Here is a 24,376-nt window from a genome sequence, read left to right as displayed (position 1 = left end):
GTTTTGTTTCTGTTTCTTTCGTGCGCCGAATGAGCGAAAACGAATATCCCGCAAACGATCGCAGCAGCAGTAGCGATAGGAAAAAAACGTGAATTTTTCTGCGGAACGGATTCGAATAGCCTTCGAGAATACGGTTCCGAGCGCGGCTATCATGGCCCACAACTACATTGTGACCGCCCAGAAACCGACGGCGGTCACGGCTTGCGTAACCGGTAAGTGTTTCGAAATGGAGCAAATTGGATTCATGGTTAATCTTATTTTCTGCATTCTGTTTCCGAGTTGGCTGCTCTACCGAAAATGGATACTGCTTTTTTTTTAATTCTGTTTGCATTGAACCGAATTATATTCGCATAAATACGAATTGTTACCGTTATGTTTGATTTGCAGGTAATTTTACATCGACTACGGATCTAAACTTGATTGTAGCCAAGAGCTCCCGGTTGGAAATTTATCTCGTTACACCGGAAGGTCTGAGACCAATCAAGGAAGTGGGCATCAATGGGCGGATTGCGGTCATGAAATTGTTCCGGCCAGCGGTAAGTCTGCATTTCGTTGATTTTTTGTTTGTATAAATTATTCTTACAATGTTATTGTTATTCACTGAGGTTGATGTAGAAAAAGTAGGGGAAGAGGATGGAGACTTGGGTTGGTTGTTAAAAATTGCATCCCTGTATCCTTCATTTTCTTTAATTCTCAAAACTAGAAATTTTTCTCTTAATAAATAATTGCTTTCTCCGTGTTCATATTTCTCATAAACTTTCTGAATTGTAAGGTAACAGAAACAACCAGAACTTCTGGTCCAGAAGAATTATTCATGTACTAATCTCTTAATATTCAAAATACCACCGTCTGTTTTGGTTACACAAAGAACCGTCGAGAAAAAAATGTGGGAACGCCAGTTCTTGAGCCTGATTTGTCAGGAACTACTGAATCCATTTATACAAACTTTACACAATTGAATTTTTTTGATGTCTTTGTACCAATTCATCATTACATTTATATTGCTTATATTATTATATTAATTTGGGTGTTCAGCTCAATAATGAACTGTCCAGAGCCCTATAGTTAACTAAATGCTATAAAATCATTATTTCGACTTAAATTTGCTGAGCACAATCAAGTATTTTCATGTAGAACATCCTGTAATGTCGAAAATATGTTAAACTAAAAACTAAAACCTATTCTAAAATTAAACTAGTTAGAAAGAGAACGAATCTCTGCCGTGGAAGACTGCATCGATTTGCCTCTAAAGTTAGGGATGATTTTTTGGGCATCTCTTCGATCGATTGATTCAATGTCCGCAATCCGATGAAGATTTTCGGTGCTTTGCAAAGGTGGAAGCCACAAAATCATTTTCAAACCATTGAATTACTTGAAGTCTCAAGATTGTGTACGTGAAAGGTACATTTTTCTTTGTTAGGTCTAAGCTTTCTGAACTTTAAGATGAATTTCAAGATAAATTTATTATTTTACAGTATTGTTCCGATTTTGTCAGCTCCCGATTTTGTCTACCCCCGATTTTGTCTATCCCCGATTTTGTCAGCATTTGATCCCGATTTTGTCAGCCTTTAAATTTAGTTGAAATTTTCTGCTTTTGAACTAAAATTCCTAGTCATTTAACACGGTATGTTTTTTTTGGGGTTGTCCTGACCCACGTAGAGAACCACCCATTAACCACTTGGTATTTTAGGGACCATTCAAATATTACGTAACGCTTTCAGGGGAAGGGGGATGTATAGCAGTTTGTTACGCTTTGTGGATTTTGCTTAGAAATTTTGAGACGATTGTGTTACGTAGGGGGGAAGGGGGGTTGAATATGCTCGAAAATTGCGTTGCGTAATATTTGAACGGCCCCTTAAGGGTTGGGGGTGATTGAAGGTTCATAAGAGTTTTCATTAATGACAAATGGAAGGAGGTTGAAACTTGACCACATTTTGATCACATGGTTTATGGATAGCCCTTAGGGATCATCCATAAACCACGTAGACTTCAGGGGGGAAGGGGGTGGGGAGGTTGACCAAAGTCTACGCTCCATACAAATTTTCGAAATTTTATATGGACAAAAGTATATGAGGGGCGAAGGTGGGGGGGGGGGGGGGGGGGGTCTGAAATGACCAAAAATGAGTCTACGTGGTTTATGGATAGTCCCTTAGGGAACTATCCACAAACCACGTGGATTTGTCATTTTTCATGAAACATTTTTTTTTCTATTTATTTCAGAAAAATAAAGGACGATTCAAATTAAAACATTTATTTTTGTAAATCCATAAAAAAGAACCATTACGTACTTCAAATTAAAACGTGATCAACAAATTCAGCTGTTTTGCAATTGCATATCAATCCTGCAGCTACGCACCAACGGTTTTTCAAATGGCATGTACACAATCCATTGTATGAAAGGTGTTTGTAAACAATCACTTAGGGTTGAGTTCTTGAACAGGTCCTGCATTTTGCTATTTGCAAGACGCCTCAAGAACTCAAATCGGTCAAGCGGTCATCGAGAAACGTGTGTGACATTATTTTGTAACATACACACACACACACATACGCACATACATACACACATACATACACACATACAGACATGTTCCGATCTCGACGAACTGAGAAGAATGGTATATGACACTTGGCCCTCTGGGTCTCGGCTCGAAAGTTGGTTTTTCAAAAGACATGTATTCCCTTCTTTGTAAGAAGGGTAAAAAATACAGAAAAGGGGTCAATGTCACCCGTTATCATGGTACATATTGACATTAAATATTCAAATAACAAGTAAACGGACAATGTGGGACAATTATCAAATCAAAATTGAAATTATTTTCAAGAATTTTTTTTTCCCGATTTTGTCAGGTACCCTGTTTTGTCAGCCCTAAATTCAAGATAGGGCTGACAAAATCGGAACAATACTGTATTTGAATTTAATTTTAGAAAGAAAAATTATCTGCAATTTCTTTACACGGCCATAAATCAAACGAGCCCTAGAAAACCACTACAAAATGTTAAAATATGACTGGATATAAAATTATATACGGTTCGGAAATTTTGGATATAAAATTATATACGGTTTTCGGAAATTTGTAGCAATTTCCAAACAATAGAAAAAAACGCGCAAGCAGCTTTCCTCCGCGGGCGGTGATATGTGCACGTGGACATACTTAGATCCAAAATATTTACTAAAGGTAAAAAAATATTAAGCTGTTTAAATCGAAATGTTAAAATTTCAAAGCTTTCCTTAATTTATATAAATATAATAATTTAGAAATTTAATATTTTGAAATTATTTGATATCAGAAAATGCTTATTCTACGTTGTATCTGAACGGTTTCTGTTTGCGCGTTTTGGTATTGTCATTGTTTATTAGAAATACATTTTACAAAATATTGAAAAATATTGCAAATTATATAAAACCATTGGATTGCTCTTTTTAAAGGGTCTTTAATAAATATTAATAATAATAATTAGATTCCTTGGCCTCTAAAGATTATAGCCGTCTAATTTTTATATTGTATCTATTACAAATATATATGGTATGGTAAATGTAATGTACATTAGACGGGTGGCAATAAAAATTGATAAAAAAGGTGCCTTCAAAACTACCTCGTTTGCACAATTTTTTATGTCTCGATAGGTAAGGTTCCGAGAACGTTCAGTGAAACACGTGTAGGAAGTTTGAATTTATATTTGGGAATTAAAGAAAATTAACAAAGGTAACATTGGAGTATCTTGATTGCTGTGATTAGTTCACACCTTCTGATTGGCATACTTCAACAATTCACAGTATAGTAGAGTCCTTCGCGAGACTGGATGTTGAGCTGCGCAACACTGGATCTATCAGCACCTATCGCAAGTATGGAATACCAGACAGAACGTCAGTGATTGATATCACCTTTGCGAGCCCATCATTAAAAACTGACATGAATTGGAGAGTGTGTGACGATTATACACACAGCGATCATCAGGCGATTCGCTATAGCGTAGGAAACCGAAATCCGGTGGCAGTAAGGCAACTGCCAGTCCATGAGCGTAGATGGAAGACCAAAGTTTTCGATAAGGAAGTGTGCATCGAAACTACAAACATGCAGGAAGCATGGCAGGTTCATATTGTTGAGCAGCTGACTAAAGTAATGGTAGCGGTGTGCGACATGACTATGCTCAGAAGGAATACAACGAAGTGGTCCTCAAAAATTGCTGAACTTCGTACTAGCTGGGCGAGAAACGAAGCCGATAGAAAAACGAGAGGTGCCGTGTACCGAGTAGCCAGAGTGGCAAACGAGCAAAGAGAACTGTTATAGAGCGTAATGCCAGAGTGTAGATAATAACCCATGGGGCCAAGCCTATAGAATTGCACTGACGAGATTCTGAGGCTCAAGGTCGGTGACCGAAAAATGTCCGGAAAAACTGAAGATCTTTGCACACCTTTTCCCGCAGCATGGCCCGACGCAGAGGCCGCTTACCTCGTACGACGCGGGAGTCCACGACATCGAGCCAGTAACGAACGAGGAGCTTATGGCTATCGCTAAGAAACTTGCGGTGAATAAGGCCCCTGGTTCGGACGGAATCCCAAATGCAGTGCTGAAGATGGCCATTCCGGATACTTTAAGAGCGGTGCTACAAAAGTGTCTCGACGAGGGATCTTTTCCCAATCCGTGAAAAACGGCGAAGCTGGTGCTACTACCCCCGAGCATCCATCATCGTACAGACCAATTTGTGTGCTGGACACCCTTGGCAAGCTACTGAAGAGGATAATATTCAACATACTTTCTATCTACACAGAAGGTGAAAGTGCTGAAAGCTCGGTTTTTGCTAAGGGAGATCTACGGTGGACACCATCCGAATGGTGACAGAGAACGAGAAGCGCGCATATGAAAAGAAGTGGACAGGTGTTCATCACTGCGCCATTGTGACGATCGACGTTAAGAATGCCGGTTGGGAAGCTAAAGGGTGATACGGTCAAAACTTGGTCAATCGGTGAAATCGTTTATTTAAAAAATCAAATTCAATTTCTTTTTCAAGTTTAATTAGTATAAAATTCAGGAAAAATATTCAGTTAGGCCTCCGCTTTTCCAAATCCGAATTGCCGGGCCTTACGCTTAACCCCTGTCATCAGATTTTGTACAGCCACCTTGTCCACCTTCTTCGTTGCAGAAAGCCATGTTTGCCTTGAACTGCTGTCCTTAGCAGTTTTTTTGGTCTTCTTTAGGTTCCGCTTGACAATAGCCCAGTATTTCTCAATTGGGCGGAGCTCTGGCGTGTTGGGAGGGATCTTGTCCTTGGGAACCACCTGCACGTTGTTGGCGGCGTATCACTCCATGGCCTTTTCACCGTAATGGCAAGATGCCAAATCCGGCCAAAACAGTACGGAACAACCGTGTTTCTTCAGGAAAGGCAGCAGACGTTTATTCAAACACTCTTTCAGGTAAATTTCTTTGTTGACAGTCCCGGAAGCTATGAAAATGCTGATTTTCAAGCCACAGGTACAGATGGCTTGCCAAACCAGATATTTCTTCGCGAACTTTGACAGTTTCATGTGCTTGAAAATAACTGCTACCTTTCCTCTTCCTTTTGCCGTATCAAACTCCTGTCCCGGAAGCTGCTTGTAGTCTGCTTTGACGTAGGTTTCGTCGTCCATTACCACGCAGTCAAACTTCGTCAGCATCGTCGTGTACAGCCTCCGGGATCGCGCTTTGGCCGTCGTATTTTGTTTATCATTGCGATGTGAAGTCTCTACCTTCTTGTAAGTCGATAGTCCGGCTCGTTTTTTGGCTCGATGCACGGTTGTAGACGATACACTCAGCTTATTTGCGGCATCTCGGAGAGAGAGGTCAGGGTTTCGCTTGAAACTACAGGCAACTCTCTTTGTCGTCTCAGCGGCTTCCGGTTTTCGATTTCCCCCCGATCCAGACTTCCTGGCTGTCGACAAACGTTCCCCAAACACTTTAAATACATTTTGATAACTGAAGAGTGAATTCCAAAATCAAAATAGGAGCAACATTCTACACACACACACCTTCAAAACGAGGGGTGTTCAGGTTTTTTAAATGCAAAATTGAAAGAAATACGTCAAGTTGATATTGACCAAATTTTGGCCGTATCACCCTTTATTGCCAAAGCGCTTCACAGGATGCGTGCTCCCAATACCATCTGCAGGATAATAGGAAGCTTCTTCAATAATCGAGTCCTGGCATACGAAACCGAAACTAGGTTACCATCTACTGCCCTAACAGCGGGTGTTCTACAGGGTTACTCCATACTCAGACCTGTGGACCTTTGGAATGCCATGTATAATGAGGTGTTACCGCTGAAACTACCAGAAGGCGTGCAGATAGTCGGATTTACTGACGATTTCGTGCTCATGATCACCGGCGAAACAATCGAGGAGATAGAAGACCTTGCAACGGTGTCCGTAGAAAGAGTTAGCATCTAGATAAAGGGTGTTAAGCTTCAGATAGCTACCATAAAACCGATGTTTCGCTCGTGACCAACAAAAGAGGCGTGCCGCACATGGAGATTAATGTTGGAGGACCCACGACATCTTCAAACCAGCAGCTGAAATACCTTGGAGTAATGATGTGTGTTCAATGGAAGTTAGTCGAAACAGGTTGAAATAGGTCGAAACAAGTAGGAATGGATTTTGACAGTTGGTAATCTGTCTCTTTCCAATTGACTTCGACTGATTTCAACCAGGTCGTCCGTTGAACATGCTTACACCAATACTAATGCGTGTTTTGTGCGTTTTGTACACGAATTTCTAAACAGACCGAAACAGATCACGTGAAAATTTAGACGCGTATCGTAACGGGCTAGAAAACAAGCTTATATGCATGCAACCCTTAAATGTATTGAAATAAAACATTTCGTAATATTAAATGAGACTGAAAAAGCGATGATGGGACAATCTGAATTTATTTTCCCATGCATCTGCAGAGTTCCGCGACATTTTGGCGGTTTGCTTTTTGTGGATGTGTTCACATTAGTAGACCATCTTGGTCTTAGCCGTCCGCAAACAAAAAATGAATAACAAAAATTGCGTGGACGTGTTTCAAACGCATTCGTGAGGTAAAACCATTAAATTTCTTAAAATAAGATAACTTTATGACAAGTTTTTATTTCATTCATTCCCCCCGGGGCAAGTGCAAACTTCTTCTACCGCACAGCACAGGAATCATTGCAGGAAGAGTTAGCACAGCAACAATCCCACCGACTCGAAACACACAGAACCGACTGCCGACTGAATCCAAGCATCCAGAGCACTTGATGAGAATGAAATGGCGAAAACGAAATAAAAACATGCTCTCTGTCTGACACACACGCTGCATGTGTGTTAGTGTGGTAGAAACGAATCCTGCACTCATCCGAAAAAGAAACGTTAAATTCACCTTGATTTTCACGTAGGCGGTCATTACGTGAATTTTGGCTTGACTTACGTGAATCACTTAGAAGCTAATACAAATTCATTTGATGCGTACGTGAAATTCACATACCCGTTCGCTGTCAAAACAAATACACATTCGATTTACGTGAAAATCCAGTGATCCACCAAGTACAAAGGGATTTGGTGCATTCTATGTGATGTTCACGTATAGCTCTGAATAACTTTTTCACGTAAAATCTATGTGAAAGAATACAGTATTCAATATGGCGCGGATCCAACAGTTTGTGCCATTAGAAAGAGAAATTTTAGGTGATGGAGAAGCTGATTACACGTGAGTAGTAAATATTTGATTGTATATCTATTCGTTATTTAAATATTCTGCAATTTTATTTTACAGAATTTGGAATTGGGAGGACGGACGGACAGATTTACTATGGAGGCAAACCAATTAACAATTTCGCGAGGATTTTATTTTTCTATATGTTCAATAATAAGTGAAATGCTAGTAATGTATAAAATAATAAGTGAAGTGTAAATTCTAAAGTGAAAATGAAAAGTGTATCGTGTATTGGAATTAATAAAATGTACTGCAAAATTAGCACGTTTTTATTTATAAGATCCGAAAAAAATACTACGTTCATATTTCCATGAAATCTACGTGAATCGCATGTGGCAGAACGAATCCTTTTCCACATTCGATCTACGTTTCTTTCACACACAACTCATATGAAAATAACGTGAATTCTGCTTGCTGCGCGAATTCTGTTGGCTACCTGAAATTCACGTAGATTTCACGTGATTTTCATGGTGGCAAAAATCCATGTACATTTTCACGTAGCGTTCATGTGAAAAGTTTTTTCGGTGTGCTTTCGAGCTGGATCGGTTTCGACTAGTTTCGATCGATTTCAACTTGCTCCGTTGAACAACGACCAGACCTGTTTCGACCAAAACATGAGCCCGTTGAACAACGACCACTTGATAGAAACTAGTCGAAACCAATCGCTACTTACGATTGAACGCAGCTATGGTCGACAATTTCTTAAGTTTTGGTGCGCATATCCAATACTGTTGTGAAAGAGCTTCGAAAGCCGATGGATTCATTGACCTGGATTATGTCAAACCGACGTAGCCCAAAGAGTAGTAAGAGACGTCTCCTTGCGAGCGTGGCACCGCGAAACTACGAAACTACGATGTAGTATCATAGGGTGAAATCAAGGGGCACATCTGGCATACGAAGCCCAAGGTGATTTTAGTAGGACGAACCCACTCACGTCAGCAAACCCGGCCCGGCTGTTTGAATTTAAATTTCCATCTTTTGAAAAAGTTGTTGGCCCCCTGCTGTGCAGTTGACTGTAAAACTGATCTTTTTTCTGCATATCGGCAACGTCAGTTGGCGAATTACACTGGACCATTATAAGCTTCCCAACCTGTTTTCTCAGTCTGGCTACTTTTATTCTTTCGTTTATCGATTCCATGGGTCTGCGGGCTTAACAGGAAACCAATTCCTTGTTCCTGAATAGCGAGGTCTTTTCGTATGGCAGAGTAAAGCCAGAGTATCTCCGTGATTTCATGGTAAAAGTTGAAGAATTTCCAGTTCGATTATTCCTTCCTCTTTCGATTTCTGTAACAATTATTTATTCAGGAAGAGTAGACGCGTGCGAAGCCCTCTATTTCAGCATCCTCCAGGGTTGGATACCAGATCACCGTTAAGGTTACTCATAACATCCGGAACCACGGAGAAGTTGAGATTCGGAGTTGTGGACAAGAGGTGATATTACCACCTTGGGGCCTCGCGTTTGTCACATTATCCACCGTTCGCCGGTCAGTTTATAATTGACACATTTGCATTTTTCAAAAATCGATAACCGAATTTTTTGTTCAACTAACCTTGCCTTGTCTTAGCACAAAAACTTGTTTATTTTATTGATACTAACATAACTTTGCATTCAACAGGATGCACAGAAGGATCTCATATTCATTCTCACTCATCGGTACAATGCCATGATTTTGGAATGTAACGTGCAAGGCGATGACATCGACATCGTGACCAAGGCCCACGGCAACGTGGCAGATCGGGTGGGAAAACCAGCGGAGACCGGTATTCTAGCGGTGATTGATCCGAAAGCCCGGGTTATCGGGATGCGCCTGTACGAGGGTTTGTTCAAAATCATACCGTTGGACAAAGATACCCACGAGCTGAAGGCCACCAGCTTGCGTATGGAAGAGATGCACGTACAGGATGTGGAATTCCTGTACGGAACGCAACATCCAACGCTGATTTTGATCCATCAGGATTTGAACGGGCGGCACATAAAGACACACGAAATTAACCTGAAGGACAAGGACTTTACCAAGATTGCCTGGAAGCAGGACAACGTCGAAACGGAAGCGACTATGCTGATCCCGGTGCCGACACCGCTGGGCGGAGCGCTGGTCATAGGACAGGAATCAGTTGTTTATCATGACGGGGACAGTTATGTGGCAGTTGCACCAGCCATCATTAAGCAAAGCACAATCAACTGCTACGCTCGAGTTGATAGCAAGGGTTTGCGATATCTGTTGGGTAGGAAATCTCCTAGGAAGAATGTGATTTGTTTTTATTTATATTTTTTACCTTCTTTTATTTAGGTAACATGATTGGGCATCTGTTTATGATGTTTCTAGAAACGGAAGAAAACTCAAAGGGACAATTAAGCGTAAAGGATATCAAGGTGGAGTTGCTTGGAGAAATAACCATCCCGGAATGCATTACTTACCTGGACAATGGAGTTTTGTTCATTGGATCTCGCCATGGTGATTCGCAGTTGATTAAACTGAACACTACAGCCGGGGACAATGGAACATACGTGACGGTGATGGAAACTTTTACTAATTTGGCACCGATCATCGATATGTGCATTGTGGATTTGGAACGTCAAGGCCAAGGGCAAATGATAACCTGCTCCGGCAGCTACAAAGAAGGTTCGCTCCGTATTATCCGTAACGGTATCGGGATCCAGGAACATGCTTGTATTGATTTGCCCGGAATCAAAGGTATGTGGGCGCTGCGAGTCGGTATCGACGATAGTCCTTACGATAACACGTTGGTGCTCTCCTTTGTCGGGCATACCCGTATTTTAACGCTTTCCGGAGAAGATGTAGAGGAAACTGAAATTCCCGGGTTTTTGAGCGATCAGCAAACATTTTACTGTGCCAATGTAGATTTTGGTCAAATCATTCAAGTTACGCCCATTACGGCCCGTTTGATCCAGTGTGACAACAAATCGATGGTTTGCGAATGGAAGCCTCCAGATGATAAGCGTATTGGTGTCGTTGCATGCAATTCTTGTCAGCTGGTTTGTGCTACTGCTCGCGACGTTTACTACATTGAAATTGAAGCTGGGAAGTTGGTCCATAAAAGGTACTTTGAAGGTTTTGTTTCCGGGATGATTAGAATAACTATTGGTTCGTTTGTTTCAGCACCGTAACACTGGAGTACGAAGTGGCCTGTTTGGATGTTTCCCCTCTGGAGGAGAATGCCACAAGATCCGAACTAGTGGCCGTTGGTTTGTGGACGGATATATCGGCTTGCATTTTGCGTTTGCCCAATTTGGAAGTGGTTCATACTGAGAAGTTAGGAGGAGGTTTGTTGAGTTGTTGTTTCTAGCGTTCAGTTTGTTCATAACTTATTTTGGTTTATTTACAGAAATAATCCCTCGTTCAATATTGATGGCCTGTTTTGAAGGCATCGTTTATTTGCTATGTGCCCTGGGAGATGGTTCAATGTTCTATTTCGTACTTGATAAAACTACAAATAAGTTAACAGATCAGAAAAAAGTCACCTTAGGTACACAACCAACAATTCTAAAAACTTTCCGTTCTCTTTCGACGACGAATGTTTTTGCTTGCTCTGATAGACCGACAGTTATCTATAGTTCGAATCACAAACTTGTGTTTTCGAATGTTAATTTGAAAGAAGTCAATCACATGTGTTCCTTGAATGCCGAAGCGTACCAAGATAGTTTGGCATTAGCAACGAAAAATTCAGTAATTCTTGGAACCATTGATGAAATACAAAAACTACATATTCGAACTGTACCGCTGGGTGAGTCCCCACGAAGAATAGCTTACCAAGAAACGTCGCAGACTTTTGGAGTCATCACCGTTCGGATGGACATTCAAGATTCGAGTGGGCTTACACCATCCCGCCAAAGTGCGTCTACTCAAACATCCAACATTACATCGTCCAGCAGTTTGAGTTTGCTGAAGCCAGGGGCCAGCAATACCAACACCGAATTCGGCCAAGAAGTAGAAGTTCACAATTTGCTCATCATCGACCAGAACACGTTCGAGGTTCTTCACGCGCATCAGTTCATGCAGACCGAGTACGCCATGTCTCTCATGTCGGCAAAACTTGGCAATGATCCGGCAACTTACTACATCGTCGGAACAGCGTTAGTAAATCCGGAAGAAGCAGAACCGAAGGTTGGCCGAATTATAATCTACCACTATGCAGATGGCTCGCTCACACAGGTCAGCGAGAAAGAAATCAAAGGAGCTTGCTACTCTTTGGTCGAATTCAATGGACGCGTTCTGGCCAGCATCAACTCTACTGTGCGCCTGTATGAATGGACCGACGATAAAGATTTGCGTCTGGAATGCAGTCACTTTAACAATGTGCTGGCACTGTACTGCAAAACTAAAGGTAAAATTTTGTTTTGGGAAGATATAGAAAATAGTGAACCATATTTTTTTTGGCAGGGGACTTCATCTTGGTGGGTGATTTGATGAGATCGATAACGCTTCTTCAGTACAAACAGATGGAAGGTAGTTTTGAGGAGATTGCCCGTGATTACCAACCGAATTGGATGACAGCGGTAGAAATTCTGGATGATGATGCCTTCCTTGGGGCTGATAATAGTAATAACTTATTCGTCTGTCTAAAAGATGGGTAACTATTAGTCATCTTCAATGTTCTTAATATTCGATCTAAATTTGATCTCTTCGCAGCGCTGCTACAACCGATGATGAACGACAACAAATGCCAGAGGTTGCTCAATTCCATCTGGGTGATATGGTGAATGTGTTTCGACATGGCTCACTAGTAATGCAAAATATCGGTGAACGCACTACGCCGACCAGTGGCTGCGTGCTGTTCGGTACCGTTAGCGGAGCTATTGGTCTAGTGACCCAGATTCCTCCGGACTATTACGAATTTCTGCGAAAGCTGCAGGAACATTTGACCGAAACCATCAAGTCGGTTGGTCGAATCGATCATTCTTATTGGCGCAGTTTCCACACGGAAATGAAAACCGAACGGTGCGAAGGCTTCATCGACGGTGATCTGGTGGAAAGTTTCCTGGACCTCAGTCGCGAAAAGATGCAAGGAGCGGCTTACGGTTTGAAAATTGATGTTGAAGGTGCGAAGAAAGACGCCACTGTCGATGACATCATAAAAATCGTCGAAGACCTTACCAGAATACATTAGGTGTTTTGGCTGCTCCGGTATTCGCAAAGTGTGAGCAATTTCACATTCTATTTTCATCATGATCCAACTTGGCTGGTTTCTTCTTTTGTAAAGGTAATTCAACAACTGCAGAGTACATACAAACAGACATCGTTCGAAAATTGAGGCAGGTATGTTTAAAGTGAAAAACAACTCAATAAAATAACGCAGATTATTTCCAGTTCGTGAGATAATAATAAAGCACTGTCAGTGTTAGTAAACGTATGGTTTACTATTTCAGGTTAAACTTGCTGTTGAGTGAACGCATTGATCCGAATGAATCCATGGTATTTTAAAAGCTTTCCTTTTGATTTTTCCGTACTAATAATTTCTTTTTATTTCGTTCAAAAAGTTATTTTCAAAACTTCATGAAATATCTCTAATCTGAAAAGTATCCTTTATCCTTCAAAAAATGATTTTTTAATCGTTTTTTAAAATGACTTCAAGCCTAAATACGCCGTTTGAAATATTAAATGATAATACGAAATTTTATTAGAAACCAAATCACCGACGGTTTTCACGCTCCAGGCCGGACACTTCATATCCACATTGTGGTTGGGAATTTTTTCCCGTAGGAAAAAACTTGTGATAAAAACTTACCTACAGAAATGATGAAAAATTCAGAATTGTGATCAAGATTTTAGACTCAAATTTAGAATTTAAATAAAAAAAATTCAGAAAACAACGTAAAAAATCCCAATAAATTAGAAATAGCGCTTGAAAAACAAACAACTTTCATTCATTTGTAGCATAAAGGATACTTTTCATATTCAAGAACGATTATTAAATAAGTATTTGTTATTATTGGAAAATTCTCTGAATACAATTCTGTAAAGATTGTAAGGTTCGTCAATAGCTAAAAAATCGTTAGGATCATCTTTTTCGGATTGCTATTTTTACATCTTGTGTTAAGGTTATTTATTTATTAACTATATTCTCAACGTTTCCACCAATACAGGCTATAACAAGTATCCAGGACTATACTTCATCGACCAGTTTAAACCTCTGGTGCTGTTCGACTGGGACCACGTTGAAGAATTTCTTGTAGATCGTTTGATTTTCGCGACCCCCGTAGATTCGCTGCACCCAGGTGTGATCCCAGTTTGGGTCTAGCTTTTCACAGGTCACATACACTTTCCCGTGTTCCATAGCGAAAAGGGTTCCATTTTTACCGAAACCGACCTGTTGTAATTGAAAAACGTAATCAAGTTAGACAACTCTAATTCTAAACCGTATCGACAACCTACATTTAAGCCGGGATGGAATCGAGGGGTCCGTTGCGTAACTAAAATGGAACCCGCCGAAACAAAGTGGCCATCTTGTACCTTCCAGCCCCGATGTTTGGGTCGCCCGTGATTCGGTGGGTTTCTGGTACTGCCTCCGGTTTTTTTCGATGCGTGCCGAGCGGTTACTGAGATAGAATCTTAAAGATGTTATTGGTCATTGTGTTATTCTATAAGTAAAACATTTTTCACTTACCGAGGAATGTTGTTCTACTTAGTAAAAGTTTTGAAGTGCTAGACAACTGATTGATCAGCATATTGAGATGTTTTGAGTGATTTAAAACCGTATTTTTACATAAGCCGCACCGCACGCATAATCACGCTCGCATTTGAACGAATGAATGAAAATAAAGCAATGACAGTTTTATGCAGTGCTGCCATGCGCTCGTCAAATGGTAAAATATTCGAACGATAGAACCCCACTAATTGGGAAGTATTTAGATTTTATTATAAAAACTATGAATTTAAAAAAAAAAAAATTCATTATAATTTTTTTATTTAGGACCTTTTTTTTCATTTGGGTCCAAAAAGAAATTATTCAAATTTCAATGAATTACAAATTTATTTATTTTTTGTTATCTGTTTTATTTGATTACTTAAAAGTTTTCTGTGCTTTTCTTACGTGATAATCTAGAGATAATTATCTATGAATTGTGAATTTTCTTGATATAAAACAGTCTCTTGTTTGTTAGCTATTGGGAAAAATGAATCAAACGTATGATTGTATTGCAACGCGAGAAAACAACCCGCATGAATCGATACTGTACAATAAGTATTCCTATTATCTTCTTTCCAAGACACAGAAAAGATTACCTTTATAGTTTTGGATTATTAATGTATGATCAAACTAATCTTTTTTTCATGGAATGGAATCGTTTGGACACACTGTACGATACAGCGAACGGGTCGTTAAGTAGAGTAACCATTCATTTTTTTTACTTTTTTTTACTCGTTCTAAAAAGGTTTGATCAAACGTGTTATCGTTGTCTTATGATCCGCTCATAAAAAGATGACGATACAACCTATTGTTAACCAACAGTGAAAAGATTCCCCATACTGGGATTTTATTAATTTTATTGAATTCCAATTAGTTTTCCGGAAAAAAATATCAAACGAGATTTAATTTTCTAATATATTTAATTCAACACGATTTTTATTACATTTAGATTAATCATTGAAATATTAACCTTCCGCTACCTGCGGATGTTAACTGATACTCCTTTAGGATGCTCCTAATCCTGCAGCATTTTCCGTACCAAATGCAATGGCACTTCCGATCCATCCTACTTCGTGTTGAAGGAGCACTGCTGAACCTTTCTTGGCGCTGCTGCCCCGTGTGCTGCCCCGCGTGCCCCGTGGCGCTGGTTCTCGTGTCTGAGTACGTCGCATTTTTTAAACAATGGATGGATTCTCCATAGTCTGGGGGCGAAAATGAAAAGAATGAAATTTAAGTTTCTCGCTATACACAAAGTAATTTTACTTACCCTTTTATTACATTGCTCTAAGGTTTTCACGTAGCCTCCATCTCCAACTTCTGTTCCGGAACCAAGTGCCGCCTGTTCCTCGATCTGGAGAAACCCGACTATCTGCGCCTAGAATAAAATATCTTACTGTTAAAAAAATCCTATTACCACAATAAATAAGCGTACTCACCCTTGCAGCACCGGAACCGTTGCCGTTGCCTACCGGACCAGCCCAATATAGTAACATTTTGAACATTGGGAGATGATTTTTTTTGTCAACAATTTCAGCCACGCGGTTTGCTGACAGCCGGAAAAATTTGAGGCGCGTTGCTAAAATATTCGATTATTTTTTATGATTATTAACTGAATCTTTCGGGAATAATTTGGTATCTTATCGATGCGTTGCCAAATTAAGCAATGAATTTCTTAGAAGATTATTGGTATCTTTTAAAAATGGTTTTTAACTGGTTTCTAGCAAAGGCACATTAGCAATGACTCAAAAGCAATTGAAACTATTAATGTTATCAGAACCGAATGATTCGCAAGATTCATAGTATGGTTTTTAGCTATGCGGGAACTGATTCGGCTATTATCCTCTAAATACACAAATGCAACTTATGCCGGGTATATGCAATCTTCTTAAGTGTGATCATAGCCACAGCAAAACATATTGCGAGCCAATGGGTGGTATGAAAAAAACCTAGTAATTGCTTTTGCTAAACTAAATCGAGCAGTCGAGCAGTCGCTTAAAGCAATTGCTTCGGTTGTTATGAATAAAGTTTTTTTGACAGCTGTTTTCTCAGTCAGGAGCTTTTACTTTTAGAACAAGCTAGTTTGGTATGAATAAAGCTCGAATCTAAAGCAATTGCTCGGCAAATCTCCAAGCAATTGCTCTATTTTCTAAGCATGCTCGGTAGCAGACTTTTCCAATAAAAAAAATCTTTAATAACGTTATGAATTTATCAAATTAGCAATATTTCACTTCAAAACAATTCAAAAAGGCATTTTCAACATGGATAAAGAAAAGTCGAAGTGATAACCCAACTTTTTTCATATTCTTGTCGTTGTATAAAATCATTCGTCTAAGATGAAATTAAACAAATCAATTAGTAAATATTTCAAATTAAAAAAAAATCCGGCTATAGTGGATGAAGTCCCAATTGGCTCAAAGTAGGAAATAAATTGTAATAATTTAAAACATTATACAGATCTCTCATTTTTATATAATTCTAAGATTTAAGAAAAAATATCTAAATTAAAATGCGCGCCTATTGCCTATTTTGTATACAAAGGGGGGGAGAACTTATGATAGATATTAAAGTTAGACCATTTTTGTTTGACAATATTTGAATATGTATTCATTTTTCTTTAAACATCAACATACGAGCACAAATTTACCAAAAAAATCCGGTCGTTCTTACACCCACCACCCGATTCGTCGACTTCAAGGCTACTTTAGCCGTACTTTTCAATTTTCTGATTGTCATCTTTCATTTTACTTTAGAAAACTTCAGTTTCTGCTGGTTGGATAGCTCTATTTTTCGAAGCAAAAGCTATGTTCTAAGACTTTAGTACACATCCGCTAAGCAAATGTTTATTCATACCAAACTAAGCAAATGCTTTGGACTTTTGCTTTGATTAATTTCGAGCTAAGTCAAAGCTACCGAAGCAATTGCTAAACCTTATTCATACCACTAAATGACTGCATCGAATAGGCTGTTCAATAGAAGAAGAGGTGAGTATATGACATATTATCAATGCGTTATCAGTGACTTAATTTGAGACTTACCTCTACTTGTGATAAATCCTTTGGTTTTAGGCAACCAATGTGCCTCGTATCAATTCAATCCATTGTGTGATAAGAGTTCGATTCGGACAGAATGGTTGAACGACGGAAACGTGGTGGTACCGGCAAAGTAGAACCTGTTGGCGAAGATGAGAACAACCTTCACAAGCTGGATTCCCAGATGGGAATGTTCGGGGTAGTGTTGATGTTGTTCTGTGGAACCGTGTCCAGTTACATGTTCACCTATCTACCGGATGCTTTAACCACTGCACATCTGAAGAGCTATCCTGGAGCGTTTATTGCGGAACGGGCGTGGGATAATCTGCAGGTGCTCAACGATTACGGTCCGAAACCGACAGGATCCGAGGCCAACGAGAAGCTGGCCGCAGATTATTTGAAGCGCCAGATTGAACTGATCCAAGCAAGCAAGCACAGAAACCAGGAACTTCTTGCCGAACATCAGGTCGTGAGCGGAGGCTATCCTATCTCATTTATGGGCAACCCCCTGACAAGCTTGTATCGGAATGTGCAAAATTTGGTCGTTAAACTAGTCGGTGAAAATGCTACTAGCCCTGCTTTGATGTTGAATTGTCATTTCGATACGGTAGCTAGCAGCCCCGGAGCTAGCGATGATGGCGCTAGCTGTTGTGTAATGCTGGAAATAATGCGGGTACTATCGAGAGAACCGAAACGTAATCAACATTCCGTTATTTTTCTGTTCAACGGCGCGGAGGAAACACCACTCCAAGCAGCACATGGGTTCATTACACAACATCCCTGGGCCAGCGAAGTAGGAGCCTTTCTTAATCTGGAATCGGCTGGCTCGGGTGGCAAGGAAGTGCTTTTCCAAAGTGGACCGCAGCACCCGTGGATGATAGACGTGTACGCTCGGGCCATCAGACATCCCTTTGCCCACGCGGCAGCAGAAGAAATATTCCAATCTGGATTGATACCATCTGATACTGATTTCAGGATATTTAGAGACTTTGGCAACATCCCTGGAATGGATTTCGCCCATATGGTCGAGGGATATCGTTATCATACCAAGTTTGATAATATTGACTACCTATCGCTACCAGTGTTGCAGCGAACTGGTGATAACATTCTTGCGCTCACTCGAGAAATGATCAACAGCGAAGAACTGGCCAACAGTAAGAACGAAGAAAATGCAAAAGGATTCAAAGTTTTTTACGACTTCATGGGGCTTCTGTTTGTTTGCTACTCCAGCGATGTGGCTGTCACGATAAACTCGCTGGTTTCCATTTTGGCCATCTTGCTACCGTATTGTGGATTAAGCCGGTCGGTGAGACGAGTCGGTGAGGCTGCCATCGTAAAAGAAACCATTTACGGTTTTGTGGCAACCGTTTTGGGAACCATCGTCGGGCTACTAACCTGTTTATTCATCGGTCGGCAGCTGGACTCGATGGGAAGAGCTATGTCCTGGTTTTCAACACCGTACCTGGTCTTGGGCCTATACTGCTGCCCTGCTTTACTGGCACATGCTTTTGCACAGATTGCCGTGAACAAGTTTTTTGCGGATAAAAAGGTATTAATTGTTAAAATAATTTCACTCACATCGAATAATATTTCTTCTCTTGTTTCAGTCGGTCCTCAACCTGTCGCAAGTGGTACAATCCCGGTTTATCGGAGTGAACCTGTTCTGGGTTCTGCTGGTGGTTCCACTGACATTTGCCGGCATCCATAGCGCCTACATCTTTATGATTGTGCTGCTGTTTTCGCTAATGTCTTCGCTCGTTTCGGTGCTTCTCGGATATCAGAACACGGTTCGCCGTTGGCTTGCCGTACACGTGGCTTTCCAGTTGGTTACCATGCTTTGGGCAACCCAGTACTATCACATGTTCATGAAGCTGTTCATTCCGATTTCCGGACGCATTGGTGGGGCCAAGAATCCTGAATACTTGATAGGCTCGATAGCAGCCCTCTGCATGCTGCTGGTCAGTAGCTATATCGTGCCGCTGATTGCATTGCTGAAGAAAGCTTCAGAACTAACTGCTCGGTTGACCGTATTCATTTTGATAGCTATACTGTTGGCATGCTTCACGCAGGTTGGATTTCCGTACCGAGATGACAGTGCCAATGCTCCAACAGTACAGCGACATTATGTGACGGTAAGAATGAAATGGTCAAAACCATATGACAGCAAATTAATGCGAATTCCAATTCCAGAATGTCATTAGAATATTCCACGACGAGAATGGAAACTATCGGTCCAGCGATTCGGGTTTTCTTTTTAGAGAAATGGATCGAAACTCACATCGCATGATACGTGGGGTTGCCAGTCCCCAAACAATAGTTCCAATGCGATCGATGAGTACGTGCGAATCAGAAATATTCTGCGCGGTTCCATTCTATTCCATGTGGCATCAGATAAGATTTGAGTAAGTTTGTTCTGTTTATTTTCACTCTATTATAATTAAATGTATTTCTACGTTTGTAGTAACTTTTGGCTCCCAGGACCTGGGCCAGATCTCCTTACCATGAATAATCTTTTATACGAAGGTCGCGAGAAGCTAACTGCTAATCGTACGAGATTGTATTTTACTTTTGAAGGATCGATACAATCATCGTTGATCATTGGTCCCAAACCTGGGGTTAAACTAGCGAGCTGGAGTCTCTTGGATGAGGTGACCCCGCCCACGGAATTCAACGGCCAAAAGGCACACTTCGTGCTGATAACACACGGATTGCCTAGTGCTGAGCCCTGGGAGATAACGATGGATTTCGAACACGATAATCCCGATTATGATGGACTCTTCGCTGATGTTGCACTGGTTACAACTTTCTGGGAGACTGGCCCCAATCATACTACACAGTTCAACGAACTGATCCAAAAGTTCCCACCATGGGCCCATGTCATCCCCTCGGTGGCAGCTATGACCGTTTTTGTGTTCTAAATCAAATAATATTGCAATCTGTGGTGGGTTAATTTTTTTTTATTTATTCCGAAACTGTTCCTTGACGTTTTAACAGTTAAATTAGTATAAACATTATTGGTTCATTGTAGAGCTTATAACAAATGTATACTAGCAGTAGCGATAACCCAAACCTAACTCAGATTAATCGTTATGCACCCAACCAATTGTAGATTTCATCGATGCCCTCTTGATTGATAGCACTGAACTGCACGATAGTGATATCCTGTGGAATTTGTTTTTTGAATTTTTCCATCTGCAGCATCAGCAGAGCTTCGTTACGCATCTGTCGGTAGGCGAGATCCATCTTGGACAAGACCAGCAGGAATTTTGTCGTCTGTAGTCGCGGTTCCGCTAACATCGAATACAGCAAGACACCTGAAAACATATGTGGATCAATATTGAAAGCAATTTCTAAGGCGAAAAACAGAACCTTACCGGCAGCGGAAATTTGACACAAGTTCGAGGTATCCACAACGTAGATGAGCTTTTCCACCGGATTGTTGAGATAGTCCCGCCAGATGGGGGCCAAACAACCGCCTACCTCCCGTACCTGTACCAGATCTCGTTTCCGGGGCGGTGGCGGTGGCTTGACGGCAATGTCCTTCTCGTCGATAACGATGGGAGGAATTTTGATGGTGAAGAGATTGGTTCCCACGCTCGGCACCGAATGGGAAGTGAAATTGACCGAGGCCGGATTCTGCAGGCAGGTTAGCAGCAACGTTTTTCCCGCGCTGATGGGACCCAAACAAAGGTAAGTCATCCTTTTTTTTGGTTATTTTTTAACAGTTTAATGCCAGCTATTTGGAATGGTTCAGTTCGTTTCGGGGAGTTTGTTTGATCAATATTTGAATGCCACATGGTTCATGTCCAAGTGGGTTCAATAACACAACCAGCACATTGCATCTGAATGATGTCAATAGTTTGTTATTGCAATTTTTACTAACTCAATTAGCAATTGACAAATCATCCTCATTTTACTTAAATAAAATAAATTAATAATAAGGTGGTTACTTACAGAAAAATATTGGAATTAAAAAAAAGTTTTTTATATAAAAAAAATTTAATAGTCTTTGATTGAATATTTTACATTATAATATTTGTTTTGTCGATTTAATCTATGATCTAGAATTATTTGGTTGCATTTTAATTTCTTATAATTTTTCAAACGAGGGATACTTCACAGCCTATAATTGTATATGTTAGATGGGTATTATCGCAGTTTTGAAATTGTACACGGGTACACTGAAAATCGAAAATACCCAAACTTGAGAACTGCCACCCGCCAAACCTAAGTTCAAGATTGACAACTTAAGTTTGTGAAAAAATCACAGCTTGCCAATCAAGCTTGCGAATTTTGATTTTTTTTGCCCGAGTCGAGTTTTTCTTTGACTCCATCCTTATGCTGCCTGAGTTGGGTAGAGAATCCGCTCAAGCTAACCCGGACAGAGCCGAGTCAAATAAAATCACCACTCTAGACTCTCTTGCTCAAGATCAACTCCCTACTCAACCGAGTGGTGAGTTTAGCAGACTCGCAAGGAGCCTGAGTCTGATGGGAAAAAAATCCGTAGAGTAAAAATAAAATCCGCTCACAGGTAGGCTGATTTTAAATCCTTGAGTCGGGAAGAGTCTCTTGGTTTTGACTCGCTTGAGTATTTTATTTTGACTCGCTTGAGTATTTTTTTTTTGACTCGCTTGAGTATTTTTGTTTTGACTCCGATTCTTTTCGGCTAGCTTGATTTTTTTTAGATTTTGACTCAAGGTTTTTCTGGCTTGCTGGAGTCGTTTGATTTTGGCCTGAGTCGTTTTTTCTATACTCGCTTGAGGCGTATGGAGTTTGGATTCTGGCTCGGCTCGTCGTTCGTGTGGAGTGCACTGGTAGAGATGATTGATTCCTTTACCTGTATTATACAGGCTGTATATACCGGCCCGCATAGAACAGTATTATATAATAACGATTTCCATTATCTTCCTCCTAAGACACACGAAAGATTAGCTTTATAGTTTTGGATTATTGATGTACGATTAAGGTAGTCTTTTTTCCATGAAATGGAATCGTTTGGACGCACTTTACGATACAGCGAACGGGTCGTTAAGTAGAGTAACCATTCATTTTTTTTGCTTTTTTCTACTCGTTCTAAAACGGTTTGATCATTCGTGTTATCTTTATCTAATGATCCTCTCATAAAAAGGTAACGATAGAGCATATCGTCACCCAATAATGAAAAGATTCAAACCCAATTTGGGGATTTGTTAATTTTATAAATTGCAATTGGATTTCCGCAAAAAATAAAAAAAACGTTTAATATACTCTTATTCATTTTATTTCACATACCTATAGTTTATTATTCCTCTAAAATGATTAATTTAAAAAAAAAACAAACCTTCCGCGGATGTTTGCAGGAACAGCTTCCGGATGTTCCATCGCTGCAGCACTTACGAACTGCAGCCTGCTGCTGCATCACTGCCAAACCGGTCGGCGGGTAGTGATGCTTTTCCTTGCATTGGTTCTGCCTCCGGAAGAAAAAGTTTCTTCGGATTTTTCCTCCAGCCTGTGCCTGAGAATAAAAAAACAATTTCAGTTTTCCACAATGAATACAAAAACGTATTTTACTTACCCTCATATATCCTTCTTCGAAGCCTTCGTCTTCCGGTTCCAGTTTCGTAACTGGACGAGTCATTATAAAATTAGCCCGACCTGATCCGGGAGAAACTTTTTTTACACAGTTCGACAACGCGTGTTGATGTGACAGCGAAGAAGTGTGTGCGTGTTGCTAAAATACTCAATTAATTCTGAAGACCATTAATTGTATCTTTCTTAAGTAGTTCTCTATCATTTGATTGCGTTGCAAAATTAATCATTTTGTTCCTAAGAATATTCATCGTATCTTTCGGGAATAATATTTTATCCGTTCAAGCAAAGGCACATTTAGCCAAGATGCAATATCGAATGTTACTATTAATGTAATCAGAATAGAATGATACGGAAGATTCAGCGTACAGTATTGGCTCATGCGGGCGGGACAAGCGTCGGGTGTCTGGTTTGAACCAAATTTGTTCTATTCGCGCTGTTTGCTTGCGTCGCTGATTGTAGTGCGCTATTTAAATTACAAAAGAGTTTTTGATTTTTATCTCTAAATATAATTCATATAGAAATTGTTTTGAAAAATTACGGGATAAGCCAATTAAGTTTGTAATCATACAAGAAACAATACGTTAACGCAATATTTATTATGGTCCATTTTGGATTGTAAATTTCGTATTTGGAAAAAAGAAAATTATGAATGTTAAATATAAAATTTTTAATGTTGAATTTTGAATAATTATTGAATTTGGAAAGTTTTGAATTAAAGTACTTAAATTTGAATTTTGAATTTCTAAATTTGGATTTTGAATTTTAAATTTAAGATTTTTCATTTTAAATTCTGAATTTTGAAAATAGAATTTTGAATGATTAATTTCAAATATTGTGTTTTCAATTTGAAATTTTAATTTATGAATTATATTTTTTGCATTACAATTTTGAATTTTCAATCTGGAATTTCGAATTTATAATTATGTATTATGTAAGTTCAATTTTGAATTTTGAATTCAGAATATTGCATTTTAAATTTTGAGTTTTTAATTTTTTCCCTGGAATTTTGAATCTATAATTTGATGGCTGAAGTTTGAATTTTTAATATGGAATTAATGGAGTTGTGAATTTTGCATTTTGAATGCTTAGTTTTGACTTTTAGTTATGAATTTTAAAATTTTAATTGTCAATCATAAAATTTGTTTTAAAAATATCAAATTTTGAATTTTTGAAAGTGAATTCTTTATTTCGAGTTAAAGTTTTAAAATTTCAAACGCAATGATCATTCAAAATGTTAAGTTATGAAAATTTAAAAATGGACCATAATAAATAATTGCGTTAACGTATTTTTTCTTGTATGATTACAAACTTAATTGGCTTATGCCGTAATTTTTCAAAACAATTTCTAAATGAATTATATTTAGAGATAGAAATTAAAAACTCTTTTGTAATTTAAATAGCGCACTACAATCAGCGACGCAA

The 24,376-nt window shown here is 39.5% G+C and overlaps 4 protein-coding genes and 1 long non-coding RNA gene across 7 annotated transcripts; 2 read left to right on the top strand and 3 right to left on the bottom strand.

Annotated features, from left to right (window-relative positions):
- The first annotated feature begins 12 nt into the window (after positions 1 to 12).
- Positions 13 to 13,101, top strand: LOC129740639 (DNA damage-binding protein 1). The gene is made up of 8 exons (XM_055732383.1): positions 13 to 212; positions 388 to 536; positions 9,323 to 9,932; positions 9,998 to 10,769; positions 10,829 to 10,992; positions 11,055 to 12,053; positions 12,110 to 12,299; positions 12,359 to 13,101. Exons 1-8 carry the CDS (start codon positions 152 to 154, stop codon positions 12,834 to 12,836), a joined length of 3,423 nt encoding a protein of 1,140 aa, XP_055588358.1. The 5' UTR covers positions 13 to 151; the 3' UTR covers positions 12,837 to 13,101.
- A 661-nt stretch (positions 13,102 to 13,762) lies between these two features.
- On the bottom strand, positions 13,763 to 14,484 carry LOC129739442 (39S ribosomal protein L27, mitochondrial). 2 transcript variants are annotated; one of them, XM_055730893.1, is made up of 3 exons: positions 14,334 to 14,484; positions 14,102 to 14,277; positions 13,763 to 14,036 (listed from the first exon to the last, which is right to left on the bottom strand). In XM_055730893.1, the coding sequence occupies exons 1-3, from the start codon at positions 14,392 to 14,394 to the stop codon at positions 13,833 to 13,835; spliced, it is 441 nt and encodes a 146-aa protein (XP_055586868.1). In that variant the 5' UTR covers positions 14,395 to 14,484; the 3' UTR covers positions 13,763 to 13,832. The 2 variants fall into 2 exon arrangements, with proteins under 2 accessions (XP_055586868.1, XP_055586869.1); XM_055730894.1 differs by having other exon boundaries at positions 14,102 to 14,265.
- Positions 14,485 to 14,974: 490 nt separating this feature from the next.
- LOC129739729 (uncharacterized) lies at positions 14,975 to 16,184 on the bottom strand. Its single transcript, XR_008735954.1, has 3 exons — positions 15,791 to 16,184; positions 15,622 to 15,729; positions 14,975 to 15,556 (listed from the first exon to the last, which is right to left on the bottom strand). It is a non-coding gene; the product is annotated as an uncharacterized LOC129739729 (long non-coding RNA).
- A 1,015-nt stretch (positions 16,185 to 17,199) lies between these two features.
- LOC129738722 (endoplasmic reticulum metallopeptidase 1-like) lies at positions 17,200 to 20,347 on the top strand. Of its 2 annotated transcripts, XM_055729969.1 has the most exons (5): positions 17,200 to 17,335; positions 17,420 to 18,932; positions 18,991 to 19,515; positions 19,574 to 19,785; positions 19,845 to 20,347. In XM_055729969.1, the coding sequence occupies exons 2-5, from the start codon at positions 17,481 to 17,483 to the stop codon at positions 20,299 to 20,301; spliced, it is 2,646 nt and encodes an 881-aa protein (XP_055585944.1). In that variant the 5' UTR covers positions 17,200 to 17,335; positions 17,420 to 17,480; the 3' UTR covers positions 20,302 to 20,347. The 2 variants fall into 2 exon arrangements, with proteins under 2 accessions (XP_055585944.1, XP_055585943.1); XM_055729968.1 differs by lacking the exon at positions 17,200 to 17,335 and having other exon boundaries at positions 17,352 to 18,932.
- Positions 20,329 to 21,327, bottom strand: LOC129738723 (ADP-ribosylation factor-like protein 16). The gene is made up of 2 exons (XM_055729970.1): positions 20,758 to 21,327; positions 20,329 to 20,697 (listed from the first exon to the last, which is right to left on the bottom strand). The coding sequence occupies exons 1-2, from the start codon at positions 21,080 to 21,082 to the stop codon at positions 20,471 to 20,473; spliced, it is 552 nt and encodes a 183-aa protein (XP_055585945.1). The 5' UTR covers positions 21,083 to 21,327; the 3' UTR covers positions 20,329 to 20,470.
- Between the last annotated feature and the right edge of the window lie 3,049 nt (positions 21,328 to 24,376).

The sequence above is a fragment of the Uranotaenia lowii genome, chromosome 1, assembly GCF_029784155.1.
Source record: "Uranotaenia lowii strain MFRU-FL chromosome 1, ASM2978415v1, whole genome shotgun sequence".
NCBI classification, from domain to species: Eukaryota; Metazoa; Arthropoda; class Insecta; order Diptera; family Culicidae; genus Uranotaenia; species Uranotaenia lowii.
Note: the sequence above shows the minus strand (reverse complement) of the source record. Positions and strands in the feature narration are given on the sequence as shown.

Coding starts and splice junctions, on each gene's coding strand:
- LOC129739442 (XM_055730893.1), bottom strand. CDS start 14,394: ATGCTGATCAATCAGTTGTCTAGCACTTCAAAACTTTTACTAAGTAGA. Junction 14,278..14,333: donor AAGTAGAACAACATTCCTCG/GTAAGTGAAAAA, acceptor AACATCTTTAAG/ATTCTATCTCAGTAACCGCT. Junction 14,037..14,101: donor GATTCCATCCCGGCTTAAAT/GTAGGTTGTCGA, acceptor CAATTACAACAG/GTCGGTTTCGGTAAAAATGG.
- LOC129740639 (XM_055732383.1), top strand. CDS start 152: ATGGCCCACAACTACATTGTGACCGCCCAGAAACCGACGGCGGTCACG. Junction 537..9,322: donor TGAAATTGTTCCGGCCAGCG/GTAAGTCTGCAT, acceptor TGCATTCAACAG/GATGCACAGAAGGATCTCAT. Junction 9,933..9,997: donor GGGTTTGCGATATCTGTTGG/GTAGGAAATCTC, acceptor TCTTTTATTTAG/GTAACATGATTGGGCATCTG.
- LOC129738722 (XM_055729969.1), top strand. CDS start 17,481: ATGGTTGAACGACGGAAACGTGGTGGTACCGGCAAAGTAGAACCTGTT. Junction 18,933..18,990: donor AGTTTTTTGCGGATAAAAAG/GTATTAATTGTT, acceptor CTCTTGTTTCAG/TCGGTCCTCAACCTGTCGCA. Junction 19,516..19,573: donor TACAGCGACATTATGTGACG/GTAAGAATGAAA, acceptor TTCCAATTCCAG/AATGTCATTAGAATATTCCA.
- LOC129738723 (XM_055729970.1), bottom strand. CDS start 21,082: ATGACTTACCTTTGTTTGGGTCCCATCAGCGCGGGAAAAACGTTGCTG. Junction 20,698..20,757: donor GTGTCAAATTTCCGCTGCCG/GTAAGGTTCTGT, acceptor ATATGTTTTCAG/GTGTCTTGCTGTATTCGATG.